This window comes from Camarhynchus parvulus, chromosome 1 (genome assembly GCF_901933205.1).
Source record: "Camarhynchus parvulus chromosome 1, STF_HiC, whole genome shotgun sequence".
Lineage (NCBI taxonomy): Eukaryota > Metazoa > Chordata > Aves > Passeriformes > Thraupidae > Camarhynchus > Camarhynchus parvulus.
Genome location: NC_044571.1, coordinates 98,794,092 through 98,818,270, shown reverse-complemented (window position 1 = coordinate 98,818,270; position 24,179 = coordinate 98,794,092). Strand labels below are relative to the sequence as shown.

The following is a 24,179-nucleotide window of genomic DNA, read 5'->3' as shown; positions in this document are numbered from 1 at the left end:
CAAGCAGATGGTAAAAGTTCATCTTTATTTTCAGCTTCTTAGCTGAAAACATTCACAAGGACACACCTGGAGTACGAGGTGCCTTGTACAAGACACTGGTGTCATTTGAATAATCACTAGCACGTGTAATATTTAGAGATGTTTTCAGCCTTCAGTTTTAAATTATTAAAAATTCCTTTCCTTGCTAACTACAGGCAATTTTTCTTCTTCTCTTTTCCCCTCCAGTTTCTGGCTCCTTCGCTTTCAAATGTGTTAACTAGTTTAAAAGCCTTCAATTTCTTTCTAAACATAAGCAGCTCTGGTTTTTTTGTTTATTTTTAATAGCAAAAAGCAGCCTTGTTTGGAAGATCATGGTGTAAATTCCATTAATATAATCAAGCTAGACCTTTTTTAAATGGGTTGTAGCCTTCATCCAGACCCATATCTATTTTATTAAAACTCAAAAAAGGTGTAAGTATAGCCCATAACCCACAGTGCCCATTACAGCCATTGTTTTTGAAGCCCAGAAGGACTGCAGGAAGTTAAAACACAGCTGTCTTCTTGACTGGTTTAAGATAACAAATCAAGTCCTCAAAGTATCAACAGAAAAGTAACTGATCCAGAAAATAGTGAAGGTTTGGTTTTGGTTTTGGTAAATCAGGACATTGCTTTGCCAAGGCTGTTGCTGTCCAGCAAAAGTGGCAAAGTCGGGGCACGCTGTCTGCACAGTGCAGTTACTTAGACAGACACAGGAACTCCCATGAGAAATTTCAATCCCTCTAGCGGTGGGAGGGTGGAAAATTATTAAGGGAACCCCTATCTGCATTCAGCAAGTTGAATATGAACCTAAATTAGCTTTAACTGTGTAACATCAGCTGCATTTGAAACTCATTCAATCTTCACAGGCTCCTTTTTCCTGACGACAGCTTCCAGCAATTCATAGTTTTGTAACTTCCTGACCCAGAAGTTGCATCTGAATCTTTGTGTGTAAGAGCCATGCAGTCTGTGAAACCATCCATTCCCTTTTTTTAACCTTCTCCATATTTGATTCTCTGTATCTTGCTAATGCACTCCACAACACAGGACCTTTTAAAATAATTTACAGATTATATTGCTCCACACCCCCTTTTAGCTTGTATGTACCTCTGATCTTAGAAACCTCTTTTTATGTCATTTGTCATAGATGCAGAATAAACTTAGGTGCTGTTCTGTCCTTCAGGCAAGAACACTCATGAAATACCTGCTCCATCCTCCCTGCTACCTGAGCCACTCAGTGAACACTAGGGAAGTGTGTGCTAATACAGCAGACTGTCTAAGAAACAAAATGTTTTATGGCAGGAAGATGCTTTTCAGTCTGCAATACCCAGACACAGTAATTTCACAGGTTCATTCCCTTCAGTGTATCTCACACAGCAGAGCAGACCATGGCACAAGTAATGGAATTCCATCAGATGTTTATTCAGCATGACCAACAGTTTGGCAAGTTAACGCTTTCCACCAACACGGGGAGCAGAAACCTTGACTGGTTTCACAATCTTCTGCTTAGGTGCTGCCTTTGTAGGGGCCTGTAGAGATATAATGAAGTATGAGTGAAAAGAAGCCATTTATCTGCATTTCTACAAGTGTCCCTGTATGTACTCTGGACAGAAATCAGATCAGACTAGAATACTGGGATCATGTTAGCATTTGTTTACACACATAACACTAAGCCAACATATGGTATTAATTCAGAAGTGATAATGAAACACACGGTAGCACTCATCAATATATTGTTACCAAGTTCCTAGATAGTGAAGATGTCACATTCAGACAAGTTTTTATTTATTAATTATCTCTGATATTAGGTCAGAGAGTTGATTTCCTGTAATATTTACTTCTTCTTCTCATTATTATTTTCCTGCAATACTTCCTTATTTTGTAAAAAAGATTAATTCTATGCAGCTGTTTGCGTATGCTTAACTTTAGTACAAAAGTCCAGTTGAGGAGTTTTCAAATCAGAAAGTTACAAAAATGCTTCCTCAAAACAGAAACAGGAATTTCCAATTAAGTGCCACAGCAGAATGCTCTGTGTCATGTTACAACATGTATTCCATTCAATAATTTCTATTTGCCTACTGCATCTCACCTTTGCAGCAGAAACAGCTGTTTTCTTGGTTGCCTGCTTAGCCTTCTTGGCTTCCTTTGCAGCCCTGTTAATTCATAGAAAAAGTGGAAGTTATCCATGGCTGCCATTCACTGTTTCCTTGTTTCAGCACTGTAAGAGCTTCCCAAGATCAGGAATGGAATGCATTACTGCAGATTTCTCCTCTATATTCCCTATCCCCTGAAGGAATTTTTACAGAGACAGCAGAACTGTGAGTGACAAAAGTACAAAGGGAAAAGGCAAGGAGAGATCTTTCTCTGCTGCCACTATCTCTTGCCAAGATTACTCAGTACTACATACAAATATACAGATTAAAAGCAAACAAAAAAACCCACAAAAAATAAAACACAGAGCTCACCTAGAGTTTAGGCTTTTGTATGAAAAGTACTGTAATCTTTGAAAAGCTTGGGATAGTACTGTAATCTTTAAAAAGCCTGGGATAGCTCCACTGATCTGACTTCTCACCTAATAGCTTGTTCCCTCTGTGCCTTTCGTACTTCAGGCTTCTGGTTTCGCTTGGCCATGATCTCGGCTAGAGAGGCACCAGTGATGGCTCTCTGAAACTTCACAGCACGGCGTGTGCGCTTCTTCTGGACCTCTTCCTAAGAGGGCAGGAGACAAACACAGACAATTAGCATCACAAGACATCAAATACATGGCTAAAGACAATTATGGGAACAAGCTGCTACTCAAATGGAAGCTATTTAAAACTGTACACTGTAGTAGAATTTTACGCCTCACTTTAGAGAATCCTTCTGTTGGGTACAGAGAAGTGCTGCCCTACCTCCACATGGCCCCTTCTCCAGCCACATCCTGTACTTTTCATTGTGTGTTACTACCAAAAATCCCTTGGTTAGCTCCCCAGCTGTCCAGCTATAATTGTTGGAGACACACATATTAGACTCTTTTGCTTCTACAGCAAAGTATGAAAAAAAAAATATTTTGAAAGAATGTTAGAAGTTCAGCCATCTCTAACTCCCAGAAGAAAAAAAGGGGGAAGGATAAACCTTTGATGGTGTCTTCTGAAAGGAAAACACTCCACACCTATTCAAGTGCATCAGGTGCTGGAGAATAGTGTAAGCCATCATGAATCCACTTTCTTCAACCAAACTGACAAGAACACTGACTTTTTGCACTGATGTAAGCCTTTCTCAAAGCTCTTCTGCTGTGCAAGTTTAAACAAGAGCACTGCAGCATACCTCATGCTACATGCCTTCATGATTTATCCTTCTCATGCAACGACAGCTACATAGGGAAAGACCTAATTTATGCTACACCTCATGCTAAACTACAGCCCAAAGTTTTCAAGGAGAGTCATCTCTGCCCCTCTAACCCCAAAATGAGCTCCTTATGCTGTCACCATTGAGGAAGTTTACAAGACCAAACTTTTACAAAGTCTGCACATTAAACAGCATTACCCACCTTCCCTAAAACTAACTTTTAAAAACAAACCATTCCTACAATTATTAAGATCTACTGAACATACTGTGGCTCTGAGTGGTCTCTCAAAGAAGTGCTACAACACAATACAATGCTTTTGCTGAAGTGGTGTATCAACTCATGTAAGTGCAGTCACATTTTCACCATTATTAGCTAGTCTTTATCCTGGTAACTTGGGTCATGCTTCTGCTGAACACTGACACACTTAAGTGACCTCTGACAGACCACTGACCACATCCTTTGGTCACCAATTTCCAGTGCCATTGGCTGGTATGTACTTACTGACTGTCCCTTCTTGTGCTTACGCCTGTACAGAACAGTCCAGTTGATCTGACGAGGGTTTCTCTTGGAAAGGAACGCAGACTCACATTTTGCATTCAAGAACTGAAAAACCTGGGAAGGCAAAATGTTTTGTGTAAGCTTTGTTTCCATGAAAGACATTCCCACAGTTTGCATTAAGTATCCTTTGAGTCTAGCGTTTTTGACATTGATGTTTTTGGAGTTCTTAAACACAGCTCTGAGTATTCAAAATGTTAGAAGGTAATTCAAGAAATCTCAAGTTTTGTATTTTATTACATTGGTCAAACCGATATATTGCAAGGCATTCTGAATTATCTTCATTTTTCTGAAAAAAAGTTCAAATTACCACTTGCATCCAGTGCTGCTGTGTATTTCAGGCACAGCATGAATAGCTGTGTCCAGCATCATGCTTCCCAAGTGTCTGTCCTCCAGCAACAATGTACTTCCTGTACGTGGCAGTGACTCAAAACTTGGCCTAGGAAACACAGGGAGACCAGTGCTCCACCTGATTCCCCCCTGCCTAGTGACACTAACCTGTTTGTCTAAACAGGCAGAATGTGCAAGCCAGTTTGTTATTAGCTATATAATTCCATTTAAAGTACAACCTGATTCCCAGGAGCACTCACAAGGATTCAGCCAGTCTATCTCCTGGTCATTTTGCCGGGAATTTCACAGAGCAAGATGACTGTACTGGGATGCTCAACAGCCAAGCCATCCTTTCACAGGTAGGGACAATCCTGTCTGCGTATGACATGACAGCTTGAAAGGGCTCTCCACCCTACTTTAAAGATTTATACTCAATTAATTTGGGAGACCAGCTGTTTGCTCTAGCGAATCTTAGCATTTGATGCAGGACGTCTAAGCAGCATTTTCTACACAACTTTGGTACTTTATACCTGCTGCTTTAAGACTCCCTTTAGAAACTGCATTCTAAAACTCAACCCCAAGCTACAACACGGATCTCCTGCGGATCAGCCACGGCAACTGCACACCGATGCTGTTTTCATACAGCTCGATACGAACGACTCGGGTATGGGCCACATTAACACTACCGGAGTCTCCGGACAATCCCAAAGGCGAGGCCTCGGCTCCCCGCGCAGCGCCCGGCCGCCCTTCGGTCCGCAGGGCCCACTCCCGCCCGCGGGGCTCGCCCCGGCCTCACCTTCCCGTCCGTGCGGGCGTAGCGGCGGCCATGGCCCGGGTAGATCTTGTACCCGCTGAAGCTGCACAGCTCGACCCTGCGCGGGAGAGAAGAGTTAGGGGAGGGCGCGGGTGGCCGGGGGAGGCGGCCGGGGCCCCGCGGCGGCCTCCCCGCGGCGGATGGGCGCGGATGGCGGCAGACGGGGCGCTCACTTCATGATGGCGGCGGCTGCGAGGGGCCGGAGAGACGGAGGGGACGCCGGGAGGCGGTGTCGGCAGCGGCGCGCGGGGCCCGACGGGAACGGAGCGGGAAGGGCAGGGCAGGGCAGGGCCGGCCCGGGCCGGCAGCGCCGCCCCGCCCCGCCCGCACCGCGGCGGCTCCACGGAGCGCTCACCCGGCCGGGCTTCCCCGGCGCAGCCCCGGACGCGGGACCCGCCGCTCTAGCCAGCATAAAGGGCGCGGTGCTCCCGCAGCGGAACAGCGCGGCCCGGCCCGGCCCATCGGCGCTCGGTTGCCTGGCGGTGTTGTCAAGCGCGGGGCATGGCGGCAGCCGGCGCTGCGGCCGGGGCGGGAGATGAGGCGGCCGGAGCGGGTAAGGGCAGTCCCGGACAGGTGCCGGAGGCCGCGATGTTGGGGGCTGCGGGTCCCGAATAGCGCTGTGGGTGCTCGGAGGGGCGCGGGAGGCTCGGCGATATGGAGGCGGCGGCGCCCCCTCCTCTCGGGGCCGGCTCGGCCGCTCCGGTGCCCCCGCTCTCGGGCGGCCCCTGAGGGCCCCGCGGCGCTGGAAGCGGCCGGGGCTGCGCGGGGCGAGGGGGGCACCGCGGGCACCGCTTCCCGCCCTGAGGAGCGCCTCTGGCTCGAGGCAGGACGGAGCACTGTCCATCGTGCTGGAGGGTCCCGCCGCCTTGTAGAACATTTATAGGCCAGGGTTTCAATGATATAGGGCCCGTTTTACCTAGAGGGGAGGGCTGAGAGGTTTTGGGGACAGCGCCACTTCTGAGGGTATAGTTCCTTGGTTCCTGCCAAGCGAGAAATAAGCAATTTTGAATGTTTTCCTGGGTCCTGAAAGCCTATTAGGAAAATCTCGTTCCCCAGGTATTATATCAATAAGTCTTCATGGAATGGAATAATTAATTTTGTAGAGTTACGCGTGTGTATATAATTCATGCTATATACTGAATTGCTTAAGAGCAAGCAAACTAAAGCTTGATGCAAGGAGAAATACAAGTGATGTTGAAAGAGGGACCTATGCTTCTCTGAATCTTGAAGGTGCTCATAAAGGATACCCTCAGACAGGGAGATAACACCAGCACCCCAGGTCGTTTAACATCTCTGTGAAAACCTTCCTTTGTCAGCATCATGGAGAAGTGATTACAGCAAGTCTGACTGCAGGGGTGTCTAGTTCAATAGCAAAGCAGGCGGATGATGTTGCCATAGAAATACAGGTTCTTTGCAAATAGTTGTGTGTGTTAAGTAGCAGTTGGATCATTTTATACTTGAATGCTGGAAATCTATGAGAACTGTGTGTAAAGCCACATTCCAAGTGCCCCAGTTTGAATGGGACACCTCATGTGCATGAATGAAAGGATGACTCTTGCAATTCAGTACTGTGGGTCCTTGCCTATCTCCTAGGTTGGAGGGGCCAGTTGTGAATTTTTGTAACAAACCCTTGGATGAATGGGCAGATGCAAAGTTTGTCTGGTCAATTAAAGTGATCAAGTAGTTGCAGAGGTGACTGCTTGAGTGAGAAACAAGTGGTACTGTCTCCCTGAATGTGCAAAGACGGGAGTGTGATGGTTGCTGGCTCTGCGTTGCTCCTCTCCAAAGCTCTTGGGGCAACTGTGGATTTGAAAAAAAGTAATGAAAATAGAATAAATGTCATCAGACATCTTTTTTAGAAATGCATGTACTCTAGCTGACAAAACGGTACACAAAAAATGTTTGTCTTCATCCATAGTGTAGGTAAACCCTAAAAACCTATAAACTGTTCTATTAATATGTGCATCATATTAGGGTGAGAACAGTATTTGGGATATGTTGCTGAAAAAGGAAATATTATTTACTGAACAGATGCTAAGAGAACAAGAAGCACTACAGTGATGTTTGTACATCAAATACACAGCAGAGGCTCAATGTATGAAAATTAATACAATTATCAGGTGTCACTTTGGGTACCCAGTGATTCAAGCTCCCTGTACATGGCAAATGTTTGCTTTTTAACTTTATGTAGTGACCCTTTTTGCATGGAACATTTGAATTGTGTGTTGCATTAAGTAAATGGCCATTTACAGTTTGTTCTTCCCAATGCCCCCAGTGCTGTAGTATGGCTGCATAAATGCCTTTCTAGTTTAGATAGAATGCTTACACATAGTTAGTTGTCAAGTTGCTCAAAACTTAAATTCTCTGAAGAATTTTTAAATTTAGGTTCTTTTGAAATTTGGGGTTTTGAGGATCACACCTTTAAATTTAGCTACCAGAATTTTGCTGCATCTCACTTCAAAGGATTTTTGTGACTTTTCCAGAATTCTGCCAGAGTTCCTAACTGGGACAGTATCTCGTATGTATGTCTTCCAGTAATTGGATCAGTTACTCTTCAAGTGTTCAAGCTGAAGTAATTTGCTTCAGTTTTACATGGAAAAGAAAGTTAATCCGTTTTTCCAAATTATCTGCATCTATTATAAAACAAATCTTTTTATTTTGCATTGCTTTTCCAGTACATGTTCTCAAATATAAACTTTGTGGTGCTTTTTTTGTTGGTTTTTTTTCTCCTTTTTATTCTAAGGCTTGATAGTCAACTGCTCAGGTCAAGGATTGCAAAAGCTGGGTCCAACCTTGCCCTGTGATGCTGATACTCAGACTCTGATTCTGGACAAAAATCAGATAATTAAATTGGAACACTTGGAGAAATGCAGGAATCTGATGCAGGTCAGTGTTGCTTGATTTGAAATTGTTATCAAATAATGGTGCTATGATGTTAGCATCTTCTGCCTTCAGGCACTATTATGTAATTGAAGTAAGCTAGCAGTAAGCTTCACAGGAAAATAAATGATGACTAAAGTAGAAAGCTTTGCTTTCAGTGGAGGTCTGCAGTTGATAGTGGAGGGGATTGTAACTAAAAATGAGCTAAATAAATCCTAATGGGGGAGGGACATGATAAGAACACTTAGAGAAGTCACTGATAACTCAAATTTTGATACTTCTTAGCTTTTGAGTACTTGGGCTTTGTAACCTTAAAAATAATTTTCTATTATCACTGAAAGTTCTTCTGGATAGACTGGAAGCTGCCTGATTACATCTACAGACAAGCTACACTGAGTTGGCAGAGGTGGGGTTTGTTGCTACAACAAACCTTCACTGCCCTGCCAGCTTGGTGACCATGTTACTGAAGTGTGTGTCTAGTCAGGATTTACCCTTTAAAAAGTTTGTGATTTACAGTCCTATTAGCACAGGATCTGCTTGAGAATTGTGTGAAGTACATTTTGTCCTCTGCCATATTGACAGTAAATGCAATTTTACACCAGGAATCGGGCAACAATTTGCACAATGAATTGGCAATTCTGATATTACAACCTTATTTTCATATGACACAATTCCTCATTCTTTTTCCTTTATTTAGCAGTTGCTAGGAGAATTTGCTCTTAAGTTTGTGGCGTGAGCTGTGAGGACTCATGTTCTTTGATCAGTAATTTATTTCCTGGCTCTTGCAGGTTTTTTGTCTATGTCATTTACTTGAAAATGAAACACGTAGATTGAACAAGTATCTGTTGGAGTAGATTTTTAACTACTAGAAGTAAGATCTTAGTCTGTCTACATAGTTAAAATTGTTTATTTTGTGTGTCCATGTGCAGCTCTCTGTAGCCAACAACCGTCTGGTGCGAATGATGGGTGTGGCAAAACTGACCAAGCTCCGAGTGCTCAACTTGCCTCATAATAGTATTGGGTACGTGGAAGGGCTGAAGGATTTGGTGCACCTGGAATGGCTGAATTTGGCAGGAAATAACATTAAGGTAAAGTATTTAGTCTGTTGCATTTACCAGAATCTTCTGTTATAGAAATTTGGAAAATGCTGCAAAGAAATCTGAATATGTTTTGATGGGAAAAACGTTAATGTTTTATGTCTACTGGCTTATGAAATAGAAGATGGCAGCTTTGGAGTAGAGTTGTCTAGGAAAAAATTAAAGGTTTGATATCAAAAAGAAATGAAAGTATGGAAGTAGCCTCCAAAATAGGAAAAAGAATTATGATCTTTAAAATACAACTGTATTAAAACATGGTTTTTATTTTGTGTTACTTAGCTAGTGGGGTTTTTTTATCTTTCAAAATAATTTATAATTATTGATACCTGGTTTTATTTAGTAGCTGAAAAAGGATTACTGTGAGTAACTGATTTCTTTATTTTTGTAGGCCATCGAACAAATCAATTCCTGTCTGTCTCTTCAGCATCTTGATCTGTCAGACAATAACATAGCTCAATTAGGTGATCTCTCCAAGCTTACCTCACTGAAGGTAGATGTTCTATCTCTGTTTTTAATGCATTTTATACACAAAGAAATTTGCTTTGAAAATTGCTGCTTTTGGACATTCACTCTTTGAACACTAGCTCTTAGAGCATTTTAATTCATTAACTGTAATTTCTAGAGGGAAGCCTGTGAATATTCTTCCTTGTTTTGAAGTTGCAGGAGCTGAGGCAGTGATTTTTCTATAGCCATCTAATGAATTTGATAAAGATATGATGGTGATATCATCTTCATAATTCTTTGTTCTCTTATCTCCTATCATGAATCAAAACAAAACATACTTCTAACTCTTCCAACATGCACGCTGTAGAGGAAAACGTTTCCAAACGTTTCCAAAAACGTTTTTTTGGTGACTGTGACCAGAAAGTCTTACTTATCCTTCTTTTACAATGTATTTTTGTCAGGTGATGCCTGAAAAAGAAATCTGTGGGTTTTGATCAAGCATTCATTTCATCACATGTGTTTTTATTTTATAGACTCTGTTGCTACATGGAAATATTATAACTTCACTTCGCACTGCCCCTGCTTGCCTACCTCAGAGTTTGACTATTTTTTCTTTGGCAGAAAATGAAATCAGAGACTTGAATGAGGTAAGATGTAGAAGGTAGATCACCTTATCTTTAGGTAGACTGAAAGAATGAAGTTGAACAATTTTTTTGAGATTGTAACTGAAAATGGGCTCTCTTTTCTGAAACAACCCAACTTACAATAGTTTAATTGTTTATACGTAATAACCATATTTGCATTAGCTGCACAAGCTAGTGGTATCTTAGTCTGGAAAGAAATTTGCCTTTTTTGTTACGTTTTTGTTATTCAAGGATATTACTTTTAGGCATAACCTTTTCTAGTTGTCTGAAAGTTGAAAGCTGAGCTGATTAAGTGCTGCAGAGAGCCTCTGCAGCTGCTGGGATTAGAACAGAGGTTTGAATTGCACTTGTTGCCACTGACCTATTTTTCAAACTGTGTAAGAGAAACAAATAATCTGCCTGTGACTTTTGTCTTTATTGTTTTGTTTGTTTGATTTATTATTAGTAGCAGCCAAAACTCTTAGTTAGGATTTCATGTTGGAAGAAAATTTTTTGGTAATAATTTCTCTTCAAAACAGGGCAGGGTTTCTCCAGCTTTTTGGCTTGCCTTTTTTTTTTCCCCTTTGTTTGTTTTCAAAATCAACAGCTGTTGCAGTAAACTGCACTCATACTACACCTTTCTATACATAAAGCCTCATTCCCAAATTTTAAGAGAAGGTAATACTTTCCAAGGACTAATAGCATTTACAGAAGAATCATTGGGAAATGGCAGTAACTGATAGAAGGTCCTTTGTAGTCCTTTGTAGTCCTTCGTGTTCAAAAATCAAATGTGATTTTTGATTTATTTATCATTCTGTTGTTTTACACAAGCTGTCCAGCTGTAGTTAGGAGAAATGTGGAATGTTTTGCTCAGTTAACAAATGTATTTTGTTTTCTCAAGGTTTCTTTCCTGGCCTCTCTTCACCACTTGGAGCAGCTGTCAATTATGAACAATCCTTGTGTGATGGCCACACCTTCTGTCCCTGGCTTTGACTACAGGCCTTATATTGTCAGCTGGTGTCTGAACCTTAAAGTTCTTGATGGATATGTGATTTCTCAGAAGGAAAGGTGACATAATAATATTATTAAATCTCTAAAATTATTACATGAAGTTTGGCTAAGCTAAAATTGCTTTAGCTAAATTTTTTATCTGTTACATTGGAATTATTATTTAGTTAGCTTAGATAGAAGTATGAAGTTAAGCTTTTGTTTTATTACTCAAATCACAGAAGCACTTCTACAAAGCAAAACTGGTAGCAGCTCATCAGTGTCTGGTACCCTTTCTTTACAGCCTCTTTGACTTTGCAGCCTCTTTGACTTTGCAGGATGTGACAATCAGCAGGAGTTAAAGCTGTTGTCTTGAGGGAAGCTTAAACTTGCCTTTATATAAGCATGATTTGCCTGTGCATTTCTACGTTTGGCTTTTTTTTGTTATCAGTTAGTTGAATATTATTTTGCTCAAATCACTTGTTACTGTATCACTGTGCTCATTATATCCCTATGATATCTGTATGACAAAGTTCTTGACATCAGAACAGTCCAAGCATAAATATTATCCAGTATAAGGACATTCCAGTCCAGGACACTAACATATTCCAGGACATTAACGTCCTTTTTCCCCCTGTTACTAAAATAAAAATGTGCCCTTCTTTTGGTCAAATGTGAACCAATTCTATTTCCGTTTCACCATAACATGCTATGACTTCCCAGGAAAGTTGCCTGTTGGAATTCTAGACTTCTTTTTCATTACTAATGGGATGATTTGTATTAACTATATTATTACACATAGGTGTATTATATTAAATAATCTCAGGCAGAAATTAATTTGAAAAGCAGACTTGTTGAATACTTTTTAGCAATATGTGCTCTCTGTGTTTGTTTTGCATGTTTTTGTTTCTGTGAAGGCTTTCCTGATAAGTTCATTGAGACAAATGCATTTTCAGTGCTCAAAGACTACACACAAAGCAGAGACTGCACAGTTTTGGACAAGTGGATTTGTTGTTTTGGGTTTTTTTTGTTTGTTTCATCTATGCTTAAGTGAATTAGTACATTATTCATTGTTCTGATAGTGACATTGCCAGTTTCCCTGGGTGTTGGGAAGGATGAAATTTTGACAGGAAAGTCTCACAGATATGTATGCTTGGTATAAAGATTTTTGAATGTGGAATCTGAAGAAGGAATAGAAATGAAAGCAAGTTTTGATATAGAAGAAGAGAATTGCTGAGCCAGTCTTGCAGGTTGTTACCTGGCCATTGCCAAGATGTGTTCCACATCTTGTAGATTAGCTCTTTCGTACCCACTAGAAATACTGTAGTGAAAACAGAGTTACTGTTTCTATGCTGTTATTTATTATATTATAATGCTATTTATTATATTATAATGCTATATATATGCTATTATATATTATATCTATTATTTCTATGCTGTTTCTATGCTGTTTATTAAAGGTGCCATTTATTAAACCATTTTCCCCCTTCCTAACAGTTTGAAAGCAGAATGGCTCTACAGTCAAGGGAAAGGAAGGTCATTTCGACCTGGGCAGCATGTTCAGCTAGTTCAGTACTTGGCTACTGTTTGTCCTCTCACATCTGCATATGGACTCCAGACTGAAGAGGATGCCAAACTGGAAAAAATACTGAGTAAACAAAGGTGAAAATTTAGTTTCTTTCTTAAGAGAATGTAATTGAGAACATAATTCTATATCTGATGTGTTAGATGTAGTAAGATTTCATTTTAAGTATTTCAAAGTAACGAGGGCTGGAGATGCAAAGTGCAGGATGTGTCCTAGATGGGATTGAGAGGCAAGGCAGCAGCAGCAGGAGTGTTTTTGTGCTTTCTGGGCCATCTAGGGGAAAATTCCTTTGTATTTTTCAGCCTGTGGTTTGTAGGACACTGAAAGTAATTCGTGTTAGAACTGTGATTAAAATAACCAAACTATGCACTGGGATTTTTTTTTTATTGCCACACAAAAAAATTATGAAAACTACAAAAAGGAGCTTAGCTTTTGCTCTAATTGTAAATGAGGACTACTGTGGTACACTGATGTATTAGCCACTTTTTTATTGTTGGGATATTCTTGCTTGGTTTTAAAGTTGTCCTTTGGGGGGCACTGTTCCCATTGATGCATTTGTCCATCTGTAATCTGTCATCTGAGGTCTGTCAGCAGAGGCCTCTGGAGAGCCTGCTGGTTCTGCCAGCAGTAGCTGTGTTGCTAAGGCCTGTGGAAATATATGAGTGGAGTTATCATGGTGTGTTTCTTGTCCATGTGAAGGTGAGCTAATTTTGGTTAGAAGCCAGAAAGCAAAGCAATACAGGTTGTTCTATTCTATTGACAAACTTTTTCTTGCAGAAAGAGCAGAAAATTCAGCTCCCAGGAGCAGGCTACCTAAGTGGCATAGTGTGGTTAAAAGCTGAGCAACAAAAGTGTTGTAGTTAGCAGAAGGATATCTCATAAAAAGGGCCAGAAACTTGGGAGCATCTGGAAGGAGTTACTGCCCACTTTGCAAGTGTAGATTGGTCTCCAGGAGGAAATTATAGAAATGTTTTAGCTGTTTCTGAGGAGAAGGTGCAGTCATGCATCTTGACCTTGGAATCTCTAGCTAAGTGCTCTAGCATTCACATGTTTCTGGGGAAAATCCAGGGAGTTGTTCTGCTAAATATAACTCTTCAAAAATTAAAAAACCCCTCAACAACCAAGCCACAAAAGCCCTAGTAGAAAAAGCAATCCCACCAAATCCTCACCTGTATATATGCACATGCATATATGATTTACACAACAGTTTGACTTTGTCCTCTGTCTCCTGAGCTTCTAATTTAGCTGGGCTGAAACAACCTGTGTGTTCTCTGAGTTTGTAAAAGATGATCTTTTTTGTGGCAATATTTGTTGATTTGCACTAGGATTTCAGGCTGTTAGTAACAGGAGCACCTATTCCTTGATTCACTCACTTTGAAATGTAAAAGATACTCCACCATTCCTCAAACTCCTCTATACCTACACACATAATGTATTCCACTTTAGAAATTTAAAATATTTGCATGACTTCTTTGTGTTTAGAAATACCTCATGGTTTTCAGTTTATAGTCAGAACTGCATGTTGGGCTTTTTCTCATTTTTATTTGGTTGGTTTTTGTGGGTTTTTTTGGGTTTTTTTTGTTTGGTGTTTTGTTTTTGGTTTTGTTTTTTTTTTTAACATGTAATGAAGAAAGAGGGGCTGGAGGAAGGGGAGCAGGAGAAGACTGCAGTTTCCTATTTTGTGAGTAGTCCTGTTAGTGTCTTGTGTGTATAGGAGTCTGCATAACAAGCCTCTCCTTTAGAATGTTTTGATCACTTGTTTCTTTTGAAGTAGTTCATAGTTTCTTTTAGATGTTTTCTGTACAAAAGAAGTTTTAAATGAAACGTAAAATCTCTTGTTGGCACTCTGTGCTTAGATTCCACCAGAGGCAGTTGATGCATGAAAACCAAAATGAGGAACCACGTACATTTTCTGCTCCCAGCAGAGCAGTGCCAGTTGCTCATGAACACAGTGGGCTGGCCCAACCATCACAGATGGTTCTTGAAAAGGGTAAGTAGCTTATCTACTTCTGTGGAAATAAATATTTTTCTTTTGAGTGTAGGTAACTTTATGGAAGGAATTTCAGAACAAGGCACTGTTATTGTTTTATTTTATTGATCTTCTATTTTCTCAACTGAAGTTGTACATTGTTTCTAAAAAAAAATCCAGTCCATGCTGATTTGTGTCTTGAAATGCTAGTAGGCTGGTTAGGCAAAAAACCCAATCCAACAAAATAAGAGTTACTACTTTGACTTTTGCATTTTATACAAGTTTATTCTCCAAGGAAGTGCAGTTTGTGCCTTTTCTTGTACCCAGTGTTTGCCAAGTTTGGATGGTACGGTGGTAAATATTGTCCTGATACAGAAATAATGCTCATCGTTACTAACGTGTTAGATCATCTTACCCACCCAGGTGCTAACTGTCAAAACAAAATGGGAATCCCTATGAATTAAACAAACTATTAATATTATTGAAATACTCTAACACTATAATGTGCCTTTCTGCCTATCTAGAACCTGTCATCCAGAGGAATTCTTGGGTTGGACCAAGTGCAAACAGTGATCATTCCTATGCAGTAAAGAACATTTTTCTTCATGAAAGAAGCTTTCCCAAGGAGCTACACCTGGAAGATGTACAGACAGATGAAGACAAACTAAACAGCAGCCTTTTATCCTCAGAGTCTACTTTCATGCCAGTTGCTTCAGGATTGTCTCCAGTGTCTCCTGCCTCAGACCTGAAGCTACGTGCAATCAATTTGGGCCTAGAAGATGATGACGATACAGTGATTGAAGGTGTGAGAGATATTAATAATAGGGAAACAACTAAAAAGCAAGAAGCTTTGTCAGGAGAGCACCCTAATAGAGCAGCAGGAAGTGTGGAAACACAAGTGAATATCAAAGAAATCCTACAGGTACCTGCTCCTGAGCTGGTAACAGCTGGCCTGGCTGCAAGGACTGGCCACTATTTAGGGGCCTCTGAAGGCCAAGTTCGGCACAGTCACCCCAGCACCTTGCTAGGTGCCGAATCAGGAGTGAAAACTCTTTGTCCTGAGCAGATGACAGAAGAAAGGTCTGGTTCACTGGCTGGGCAAGGTGCAGCACCAGCTGATCGAGGTGCAGCTGAACTGCAAAGGATGGCTGAAGCAGCTACCAAGCTTCAAGCATCCTGGAGAGGATTTTACACCAGGAACCACCATCCTCAAGCCAAGGAAGTGCGGAGTGAAATTCGCCTACACAGAATGCAGCAGCACATCATTTATTTAACAGCTGAAATAGAAAAGTAAGTTGAGGTCATGCTGTGTATTTGCAAGTCTGTCTGAATAGAACCATCATTCCAGAGTATTTCAGAACAGATATAGATGATCTAACTACTCACAGTAGAACCTAACATCAGAAACACAAAACTGATTACATTACAGGATTACTTCCTGTAAGGTAAGCACAGTTTTGCACATAGCTATTCATACTCTCAAAGTGCCTTCTATAAGTGGATTGGGTTAGAACACATTTTTCTATTCCTATTTTGGCAGGACTTGCATATTTCAAAATAGAAATTGCTGAGTGGTTTTTTTTTTTTTTTAATTTGTCTCCTCACAATTAGAGTGTATAAATCAAGTGTCCATATTGGGAGTCATTATTCTGTTGCTGGTAAAAAGAATAATTTCCTCTACCTTGTATGATACAATTTTAAAATGTGACTCTGTGTTTGGTTCTGTTTTAATTTTTGATCCTGTGAATTCATGTTTGGAGAAGATCATAGTCGAAGTTCCTCAATTTGTAAGCCAAAAATTCTGGATTTACTTTATATCTTTCTGGATCAGCCTGGATCAGTCAGTCTGACAGGCTCTTTTTCTTCACTCTCACAAGTGACAAAAGCTCTGTAAATCAAGTAGAGTGCTCAGTGAATCTCTAGAAACTCCCAATGCTTATACATCATACCCCATCCATATATCAGTGGGACAGCATAATTTGAAATGAAGTACTATTTGGTGGCGGGGGGCTGATAGTTATGCAGGAAAAAATAAGAGCTCGGATTCAGTTTACAAAAAGACACATTATTGCCAAGTCAGCAAATGTGCTGCAGTAAAAGGAAGCAGAATTTAAATGTAACTGAAAAAGAAACTTGAAGTCAGCAGCTGGGTATTTATGGCAAGCCAGACTGCAGTAATTTCTTAATGTTAGGCTCTGTTGTATCTTTCAAAAGTGCTGTTATATAAGTAGGCATTTTTATGTGTTCTTGTTGCTCTTGTTACCCAAATGTTGCTTATTTAAGCTGCATAAATTTTGGATGTGTGTTCTTGCAGACTGAGAACAGAAAGAGAGGAAGATAAAATGCAAAGGCTCGTACAGGAGGAAGCTATCAAATTTCTTTGGAACCAGGTAAGTAATTTTAGTCCTCTTGTTTTTCTGCTTAAATGTGAATTTGGAATTCGAATTTGAATCTGCCTATATGTGAATTCACATTATTTCTTACTGTCGATCCTGTAGAGACAGTCAATATAGTTCAGTTTTTCCAATTATTTGAGTGGTTTAATAGACTCTTACTATATTGTCTGCTGTACTGGTATTGTGGGTGAAAATAACCTTCAGAACATTAGTGCAAGAACACAGGTTTTACTACTAAAGACTAAATAGTGGTGTGGTGTGAGAAGGAAAATAAAATGCAAGACAAGCTAAATAAACTTAAGCAGAACTGAAGAATTATGTGACTGGTAAATGCCCATGCCAAATGAAATTATATCAAGCTGTGTTTCTTGTGAGCAATTCATTTTTGAGGCAGGAAAGTTGTTAATACACCTTTTAATAAGCTTTTCTTACAACAATAAGGTTGTTTTCTTAAAAATGGATAAATCCTTTCTGGTTTTAATAATAGATTGCTTTTTCTTCAGGTACTTGATTTGGGAGCTTTTGTGCTCTGTTAGTGTTTGGCATGTAGGTTTAAAAGCCATGATTTCACAGTAAGAAGAACAAAGTTTCCCTAATGATATAGAAAATCTTCTGTTTGGCACTTGGTCGTGGATTTTATACTAGGGCTTGGTTGCTAAATGCAAGCAATCCTCTAGAAATCAAAATACATTTATCTGCATTTCATAATAATTTTTTTTCTATACAGGTTAAATCTCTTCAACAATGGCAGCTTTCAGTGATGCAGAATTTAGGTGGTGCTGGGATCCCTTCATCCAATACTTTATATTTATCCAAACCACCTCTTCAGTCATCCACAGTGGAGCAAGAAACCCCACCAGCTGTTAGTTCTGCTTTGTTAGCTCCACCTAGTGAGGATGATCTTCAGGAAAAGTCTTCGTTGCACTTCCCAGATTCTGGGTTTCATTCTTCTGCAGCTGATCAGACTCATGCCAGTGAACTGTGTAGCTCTGCAAAGAGCTTAGCTGAAGGAAGTGAGAGCTCCCTTTCAATGGAAACCATCAAACAATATGGCAATTGTGTTTCAGCATGTTGTTCAGATGGGGAGGGTGGGCAAAGTAAAGAGAGCTCTAGTAATGTGCAGGACAACGCACTGATAGAACAGTATTTAAAATCTGTTCAGCAGCTGGAAGAGGCTGATGAAGACACAGATTGCAATGAGGAAATGGAGGGCAGCTGTCTACAAGTGTCTGTGTCAGCAGAAAGCCAAGATTCTTCCTCTGACACTGTCTCTGTAGAGCTCCCTCAAGACACATCTTCCCCTGTCCGAGGTGAAATCTGTCAGACACCACCAGAAAGCTACAAACTGAATTCAGGAATAGTAGAAGGGAAGCAAACAGACTGTGATTCTTCGTTTCAGATGCTGCATGTTGGGATAGCTGTATAATAGGATCGTTTCCACAAAGGACTAGGGATTCCATTTCACTTTCTCTTTCTTCTTCCTGTTTATACAAAACTTACTTTTCGTGTGTGCTGTTTCAGATTCTGACTCATGTTATGAATTTATTTTGTAATTACTATTTTATTGATGTTGCTGAGGATTGATACTAACTATGCTAACCTGAAATCAGCAAAGTTCTCAGTAACAATCATAATGCACTTTATTTTCAAACATAAAACTGGTATCCTAATAACTGGCCTCCATTAAATTAATTCTGAAGATTGGGGGGTGGATGGTGGTGGTGGTAGTGTTTGCTGTAAATTCACTTTGGTGAATGTGTTAGTAAGTATTTGTTTGGTTTTTACTTGCAAAGAAAAATTAAATTCTTATTTTGCAAAGAGAAGAAAACAATATGGGAAGAAATGGAGTCAATACAGGTAGTATATCCTGTCATAGGCAGGATACAGCTTCCTGAGAAAGATGAAAAGTTGCTTTTCAGACTTCATTTGACTTAAACAAGAGTAACTTGGTCAGTGTATCAAAGGTGCATTCCAGAAAACCAGTGTCCAAGTCAGTGACTTTTTTGTAAATAACTTGAAGCTGCTGGTGAGGAATTAGATCATTTACATACACACAGAAACAAGGAATTACAGGAGAGAGACCTCAGGGAGCTTCAAACAAGCTTTGACCTTTGTTTGCCCTGGGGTTGAATTTCCCTGCCTTCTCAGGTAAGATTCAAAATGGAACCAGTAGCAGCCAGGACTAAGGAAGAATTTCAGAAGGGCATGTGATTTGGGAACATTATTTCCAGGGCTGCCCTGCTGGGTTATAGCAGCAGATTTGGTGGTGTATCTTTTGCTGCACTAGGCTGCTAATGTCCATGTGGGATTTGGATTTGCGTGACTTTCAGGACATCAGTGAGTTTGCTGCATCACAACTACTTCTATTTACAGGTATAAATACTAAAAGCAAATGCCATGACTTAACTATTTCCTGATATCTCTGTTGGGTTTTTTGGTTGGTCTTTTTCCCCTGTATGTCCACTAGTTGACATTTTAATTAAATGTGGATAAAAAGTTGTGTTTCTTCCCTGTTAGCAAATATGCTGAGATACCTAGGCTATGCTTTCCACTTAAACACTGGGAAAGCAGCAGGCTTTGTATCTTATCCAGCCATTGCTATGTTGGGTTTTTTAATGGAAAACGATCAGGTATCTTAGTATATGTCAACAGTGACAAGGGAAATCTGTTTTGCCATGTGATTTGTGATGGACAATAGTGAAATAAAAGTTGATGTTGTGATTTACAGGGGTCAGTTGCATTTTGCAACATGTACTGGAAGCGCAGTGTTGCAGTAGTTTGCTAATGTTTACTTCCCAGTTACAAAGACACATGCTTATTGTAATTCTCTGGATCCACAGGTTAACTTCTGATGCTATGGTGTCACTAAAATTAACTAGCACTCTTTAAAAGGACTCTTATGGCCATGTTACCGTGTAAAATAATTTAGTTTTTGTGAAAGCTTTGGTTTCATGTCTGCTTTTGGTTCCAAGCTGAAATTTGCCACTACTCAGGAGTTTGGTATGAGGCCAGTATCTGCTTGAGGCCTCAAAATATCCTTTATTTAGAACATAAATGGTGTATTGAACTTGTACCAGCCATCTTCCCAGTGGTGAAGTTCACCTTGGAAGAATAAAGCTTGCCTCTATACTCTTGTATAGAGTAGCCATCATCTCTTTTTCTCCCACCCAACAAAAGTTCTAGGGCACCAACTTCTCCAGAGAGCAGTCTCTGCAGTCAGGCTGACCTTTGACTGTGCCTTGCATATGTGGGAGCATTAAGGAAAACCCAGAACAGCAGAGGTGGTAGGTCCTTAATGTGCTGTCTTTCTAGCTGAATGTAGTCACAGCACATTTATAGCATGACCATATTAATAATTAGATCTTGGAGCACAGTTGTGCTTGGGTTTTGAAAATGGTACAGGTGCATTAATGTATCACAGTGCCTGATTACTTGGGCAAAGCAGTGTGGAGTCCACAGGATCATACCCTTGTCCTCTGAAGGTGCTGAACTTGGCTTTAAATCTGCCATGCCTGGGGATCTGCAGCTCATAGGACTTAGCTCTTTGAATGTCAGTATGTTATATAAAACACCCAAACGTCAAATTGCATATTGAGAGAGGAATTCTTTCAGTGTTTGAAACAGTTCTGGATCTTGCACTCTGGAGGCAGTGGTCAGGTGTAAGTTCTCTTTCATGTCAGAGTGTTTTATTGCCAGACCTGGAAGAAACTAGACCACTGCCTCGATAACAATGTTTCTCTTAGTGGAGACACTGAGGGAGCATATGTATTTTGCTGTTGTGGATTGTCACTTCTGCTGCGCAGTTAGAGGTGAAAGAACTTTAATTTTGGAGTTGTCAGAGGGGGAAAACTTGGTGCAAGTAAATTTTTTATGGAAGCCCTAGATGTTTCTTGATATTTCCTTTTGTTATTAGAACTTGCAAGCACAAAGACAAGACAACCTGCTTTAACTAATGCCGAGGTCAGCTGTTGTCATTATTAATGTGTAACCTGTATATACAAAAATGGTTTTATGCCGGTACAGCGAAGCATGTACCGACAAATACTCAGCTTTATCTTACTCCTTGGGAAACGGTGAAATACTAGAAATTTTTTTTCTAATGTTCTGAAAAGTATCTTGCATATGTAGAAGATGAGTTGCCTAAAGATAGAGAAATCAGAGAATGGTGAAGTTTTGGATTAGTTTTTACAGGGTTAAATGTAATTAGCTTGTATATACAGAAAATATTTTCATCCTGACCATTAAAATACATACCGGCAAAGATATAATGAGGGATACAGTGGAAAAATAAGGAGTAAAACTGAATGTATCCTTAAAATTGTCTCCTTTCAGCCCTGGTTTGAACTCTCAAAAAATCATGATGTGGAAATATCATAGTTTAATATATGGCTTAGCATTACTCATTTTTGTTTAAGTAAGTTTCCTTAATCTAGGTGTGTAATATTCTTTTAGCTGGATAGGGATGCACAGTTTTCCTTTGGAGGTGATGGAAATTTCATAAAGAAATTAGAAGGCCTAAAATAGATCTGAAACTTCCCTGTGTTAATATTGTATTCTTTCCTTTTGAAAGGCTTCATGATCAGCAGAAGAATGTACTTTGTAGAGGAAAAGCTTATCTCTGGTGTTTTGTCCTGGACTGAACCTCCAGTGTTACTGGGAGAGATCACTTGGTTATTTGCCAGGTGATGTTGCCAGCTCTGCTGTGAGTACAGTTGAAATGCTTCTTTAATTTGCTTCAGAAAAATCAGATAAATATAGCTTAGGCTATTTAAACTGCACCACACAAGTAGTTTTGCCCCAAATGAGGTAGTTGGCACATGAAAGCCTGTTTTCAGCTAGTCTGTGGTAAAAATGACTCTTTGGCCTCTTTTTCTGAAGGCTGGGACAAGTAGTTCTATATACCATAAGGCAAGAAGGCATTAAGACTGCAAATTTTGTTTTGCTGCTTCTAAACCACAAATGTCCTTCAGCAAATACTTAAAAAAATCCTTGCTAAACTAAATTGCAGAAGCCTAACAGTTGTTGATAGTTAAGTTTCTTAAACAACCATAGGTTCCACTATTTGCATGCAGCAGTTTAAATAATGCACTTAGCAGCCAGTCTCTATATTAAAAAGTTGGGGTTTTTTCTGAATAATGTTTGTATTTGAGCTTGCAAACTGTTCCTGGTTTTTTTTATGAATTTGTATATATTGTCTGAAGAATTCCAATTTTTGTTTCTACTTGTAGCAGGTTATCTGATGAAAAAAAATTGAATATATGTTCCTTTGAGATTACCTGGGTAATTTTTGCTGCACTTGATGTTCTAGTGTGTCTCACACAGATACACTTTTTCCTGAGAGGATAAAATTGTAGCAGTTAGGGGAAACTGACTGAATGACAATAAAATGTAAAAACCGGTCAGTTCCCTGCTAGTGGAAAAGACACTTCCTTTTTTTTTCCCCTCTCCTGTTGTAGTAACTTCCCCACCTTCCCCTTTGAGGACTGTGCCACCCAAATAAGTATGCATCAAGTATTCATAAAGTCTTTCAAAATGTCTACTTTTAATAGTTACACTTATTTTTTCCCAGATTAGCTTTCTAGGACAAGTTACTGAGAAACACTTGCTTTCTATATGCCTACCAAAAAGTTGGTCTGTCTATTTTTAAATGTTTTCTTTGTCAGTAATGGAAAAAGCACAGGATCCCTTTCTTGCAAGAACATAAACCAGTATTTATCAGGAAAGGTGCTTTATCTCTTGGAAAGTGCCATGCCAAATTTTATTGTGCAAGAGCTCTCAGTAAGAATCTTTTTTCTGGCTTTGTTACGTTTATAAGTATATGGGCCAAATTTATTTGTAGCATAATTCTACTGAATTAATTTTTTTGAGATTTCACAGTGGTGTTCTACCTCTAAACTAGAATTTGAGAAGAAAAGAACAATTGGGTACTGGTTTGTCTCTCTATTTCTTGCTGTTTTCTGTGAAGAATGGTGGGTGGTTAAATTGGTACAGTTCATATATTTTCTATAAGTGTTTACATTTTGGATTTATTGTTTCTTAAGTATTTTGTTTGTATTGCTGAGTTTTGAATTTTAAATAAATGATTTGTACATTTATTGAAAATTTTAAGGTGTACCTTATATTGACTTTTATGGCTATAGTCATAATCTTACAATTGGAGAGCTCTTCTGGACATGGGAAGCTCAGGAATAGAAAGCAAGTGATGGCAAGATAAGCATTGGCATTCCTTACTTGGCACAGCTAAGACATCTGATAGCCACTGTTCCAGTGCCTAGGACAGTAAGTGTAATAGGGTACGACTGAAATTGGTCTTTGTGATTTGCAGCCCTTTGTTTCCAGCCCTCTTTTGTGTTCTTAATTACCTGCTGTGTTTAAATTAAAAGATGTGGCAGTATTCTGTGCAGAGTTTTCTAGAGAGAGAATTAAGACAAGGGCTTATCGAGAGAAACAGAATTACAATGTGTGGTGTTGCCTCTCTTAGTTTGGTCAGATACCTGCTTTCTTCTTAAACAAATGAAGGCTAATTAAAGCTTTTAGGCTTTAGCAAAAAGAAACAGTTGAGGAGTTCAGACATACATGAAAGTCATGTTTTACTGCAACACACTTCTCTGAAAGGTAAAAAAAATTACAACAATAACAAAACTGAAACAACATAGTTAACTTTGTTTTCACTCAACTTGTAACACATGGAGGTTTGTAGACATTTTAAACTCTTTACTATGTGTTTCTACTTCATTACACCAAAGAAATTTTTTTTTATAAGTGGGACTCTTCTGTATATACTGTTATGGTGGTGAGGCACTGGAACAGATTGCCCAGAGAAATGCATACCCCAACCCTGGAAGTATTCAAGGCCAGTTTGGATGAGGAATTGAGCAATCTGGTCTGGTTTCTGCCATGGGCAGGAATGCCCTTCCCATGGTAAGGGAGTGGGAACTAGGTGATTGTGAGTCAGTGAGGAGCGAGGGGTGGAGCTTCCTGAGTTGCTGCTGAGTGGCCGATTATAAGAGGTCTCCGGGGAGCGCGGCGACCTGAAGCGCGGCGAACAGGAGCAGGCAAACAGGGGTGTGGTGAGTGTCTGGGACGTATACAAGGCAGTTCGCGCAGGCAGGGCAAGCAGGCAGGGTTGCCGGCTTTCTTACTAGTAAGGAGTTCT

At 40.0% G+C, this 24,179-nt stretch overlaps 2 protein-coding genes across 2 annotated transcripts; one reads left to right on the top strand and one right to left on the bottom strand.

The window, feature by feature from the left end:
• Positions 1–1,413: 1,413 nt before the first annotated feature.
• On the bottom strand, positions 1,414–5,330 carry RPL24 (ribosomal protein L24). The gene is made up of 6 exons (XM_030945935.1): positions 5,216–5,330; positions 5,025–5,100; positions 3,845–3,955; positions 2,588–2,724; positions 2,105–2,168; positions 1,414–1,544 (listed from the first exon to the last, which is right to left on the bottom strand). Exons 1-6 carry the CDS (start codon positions 5,218–5,220, stop codon positions 1,464–1,466), a joined length of 474 nt encoding a protein of 157 aa, XP_030801795.1. The 5' UTR covers positions 5,221–5,330; the 3' UTR covers positions 1,414–1,463.
• Positions 5,313–23,196, top strand: CEP97 (centrosomal protein 97). The gene is made up of 11 exons (XM_030945923.1): positions 5,313–5,595; positions 7,786–7,928; positions 8,852–9,010; positions 9,408–9,509; positions 9,997–10,110; positions 10,988–11,154; positions 12,571–12,735; positions 14,515–14,648; positions 15,152–15,917; positions 16,942–17,017; positions 17,751–23,196. Exons 1-11 carry the CDS (start codon positions 5,544–5,546, stop codon positions 18,447–18,449), a joined length of 2,577 nt encoding a protein of 858 aa, XP_030801783.1. The 5' UTR covers positions 5,313–5,543; the 3' UTR covers positions 18,450–23,196.
• The last annotated feature ends 983 nt before the right edge of the window (positions 23,197–24,179 follow it).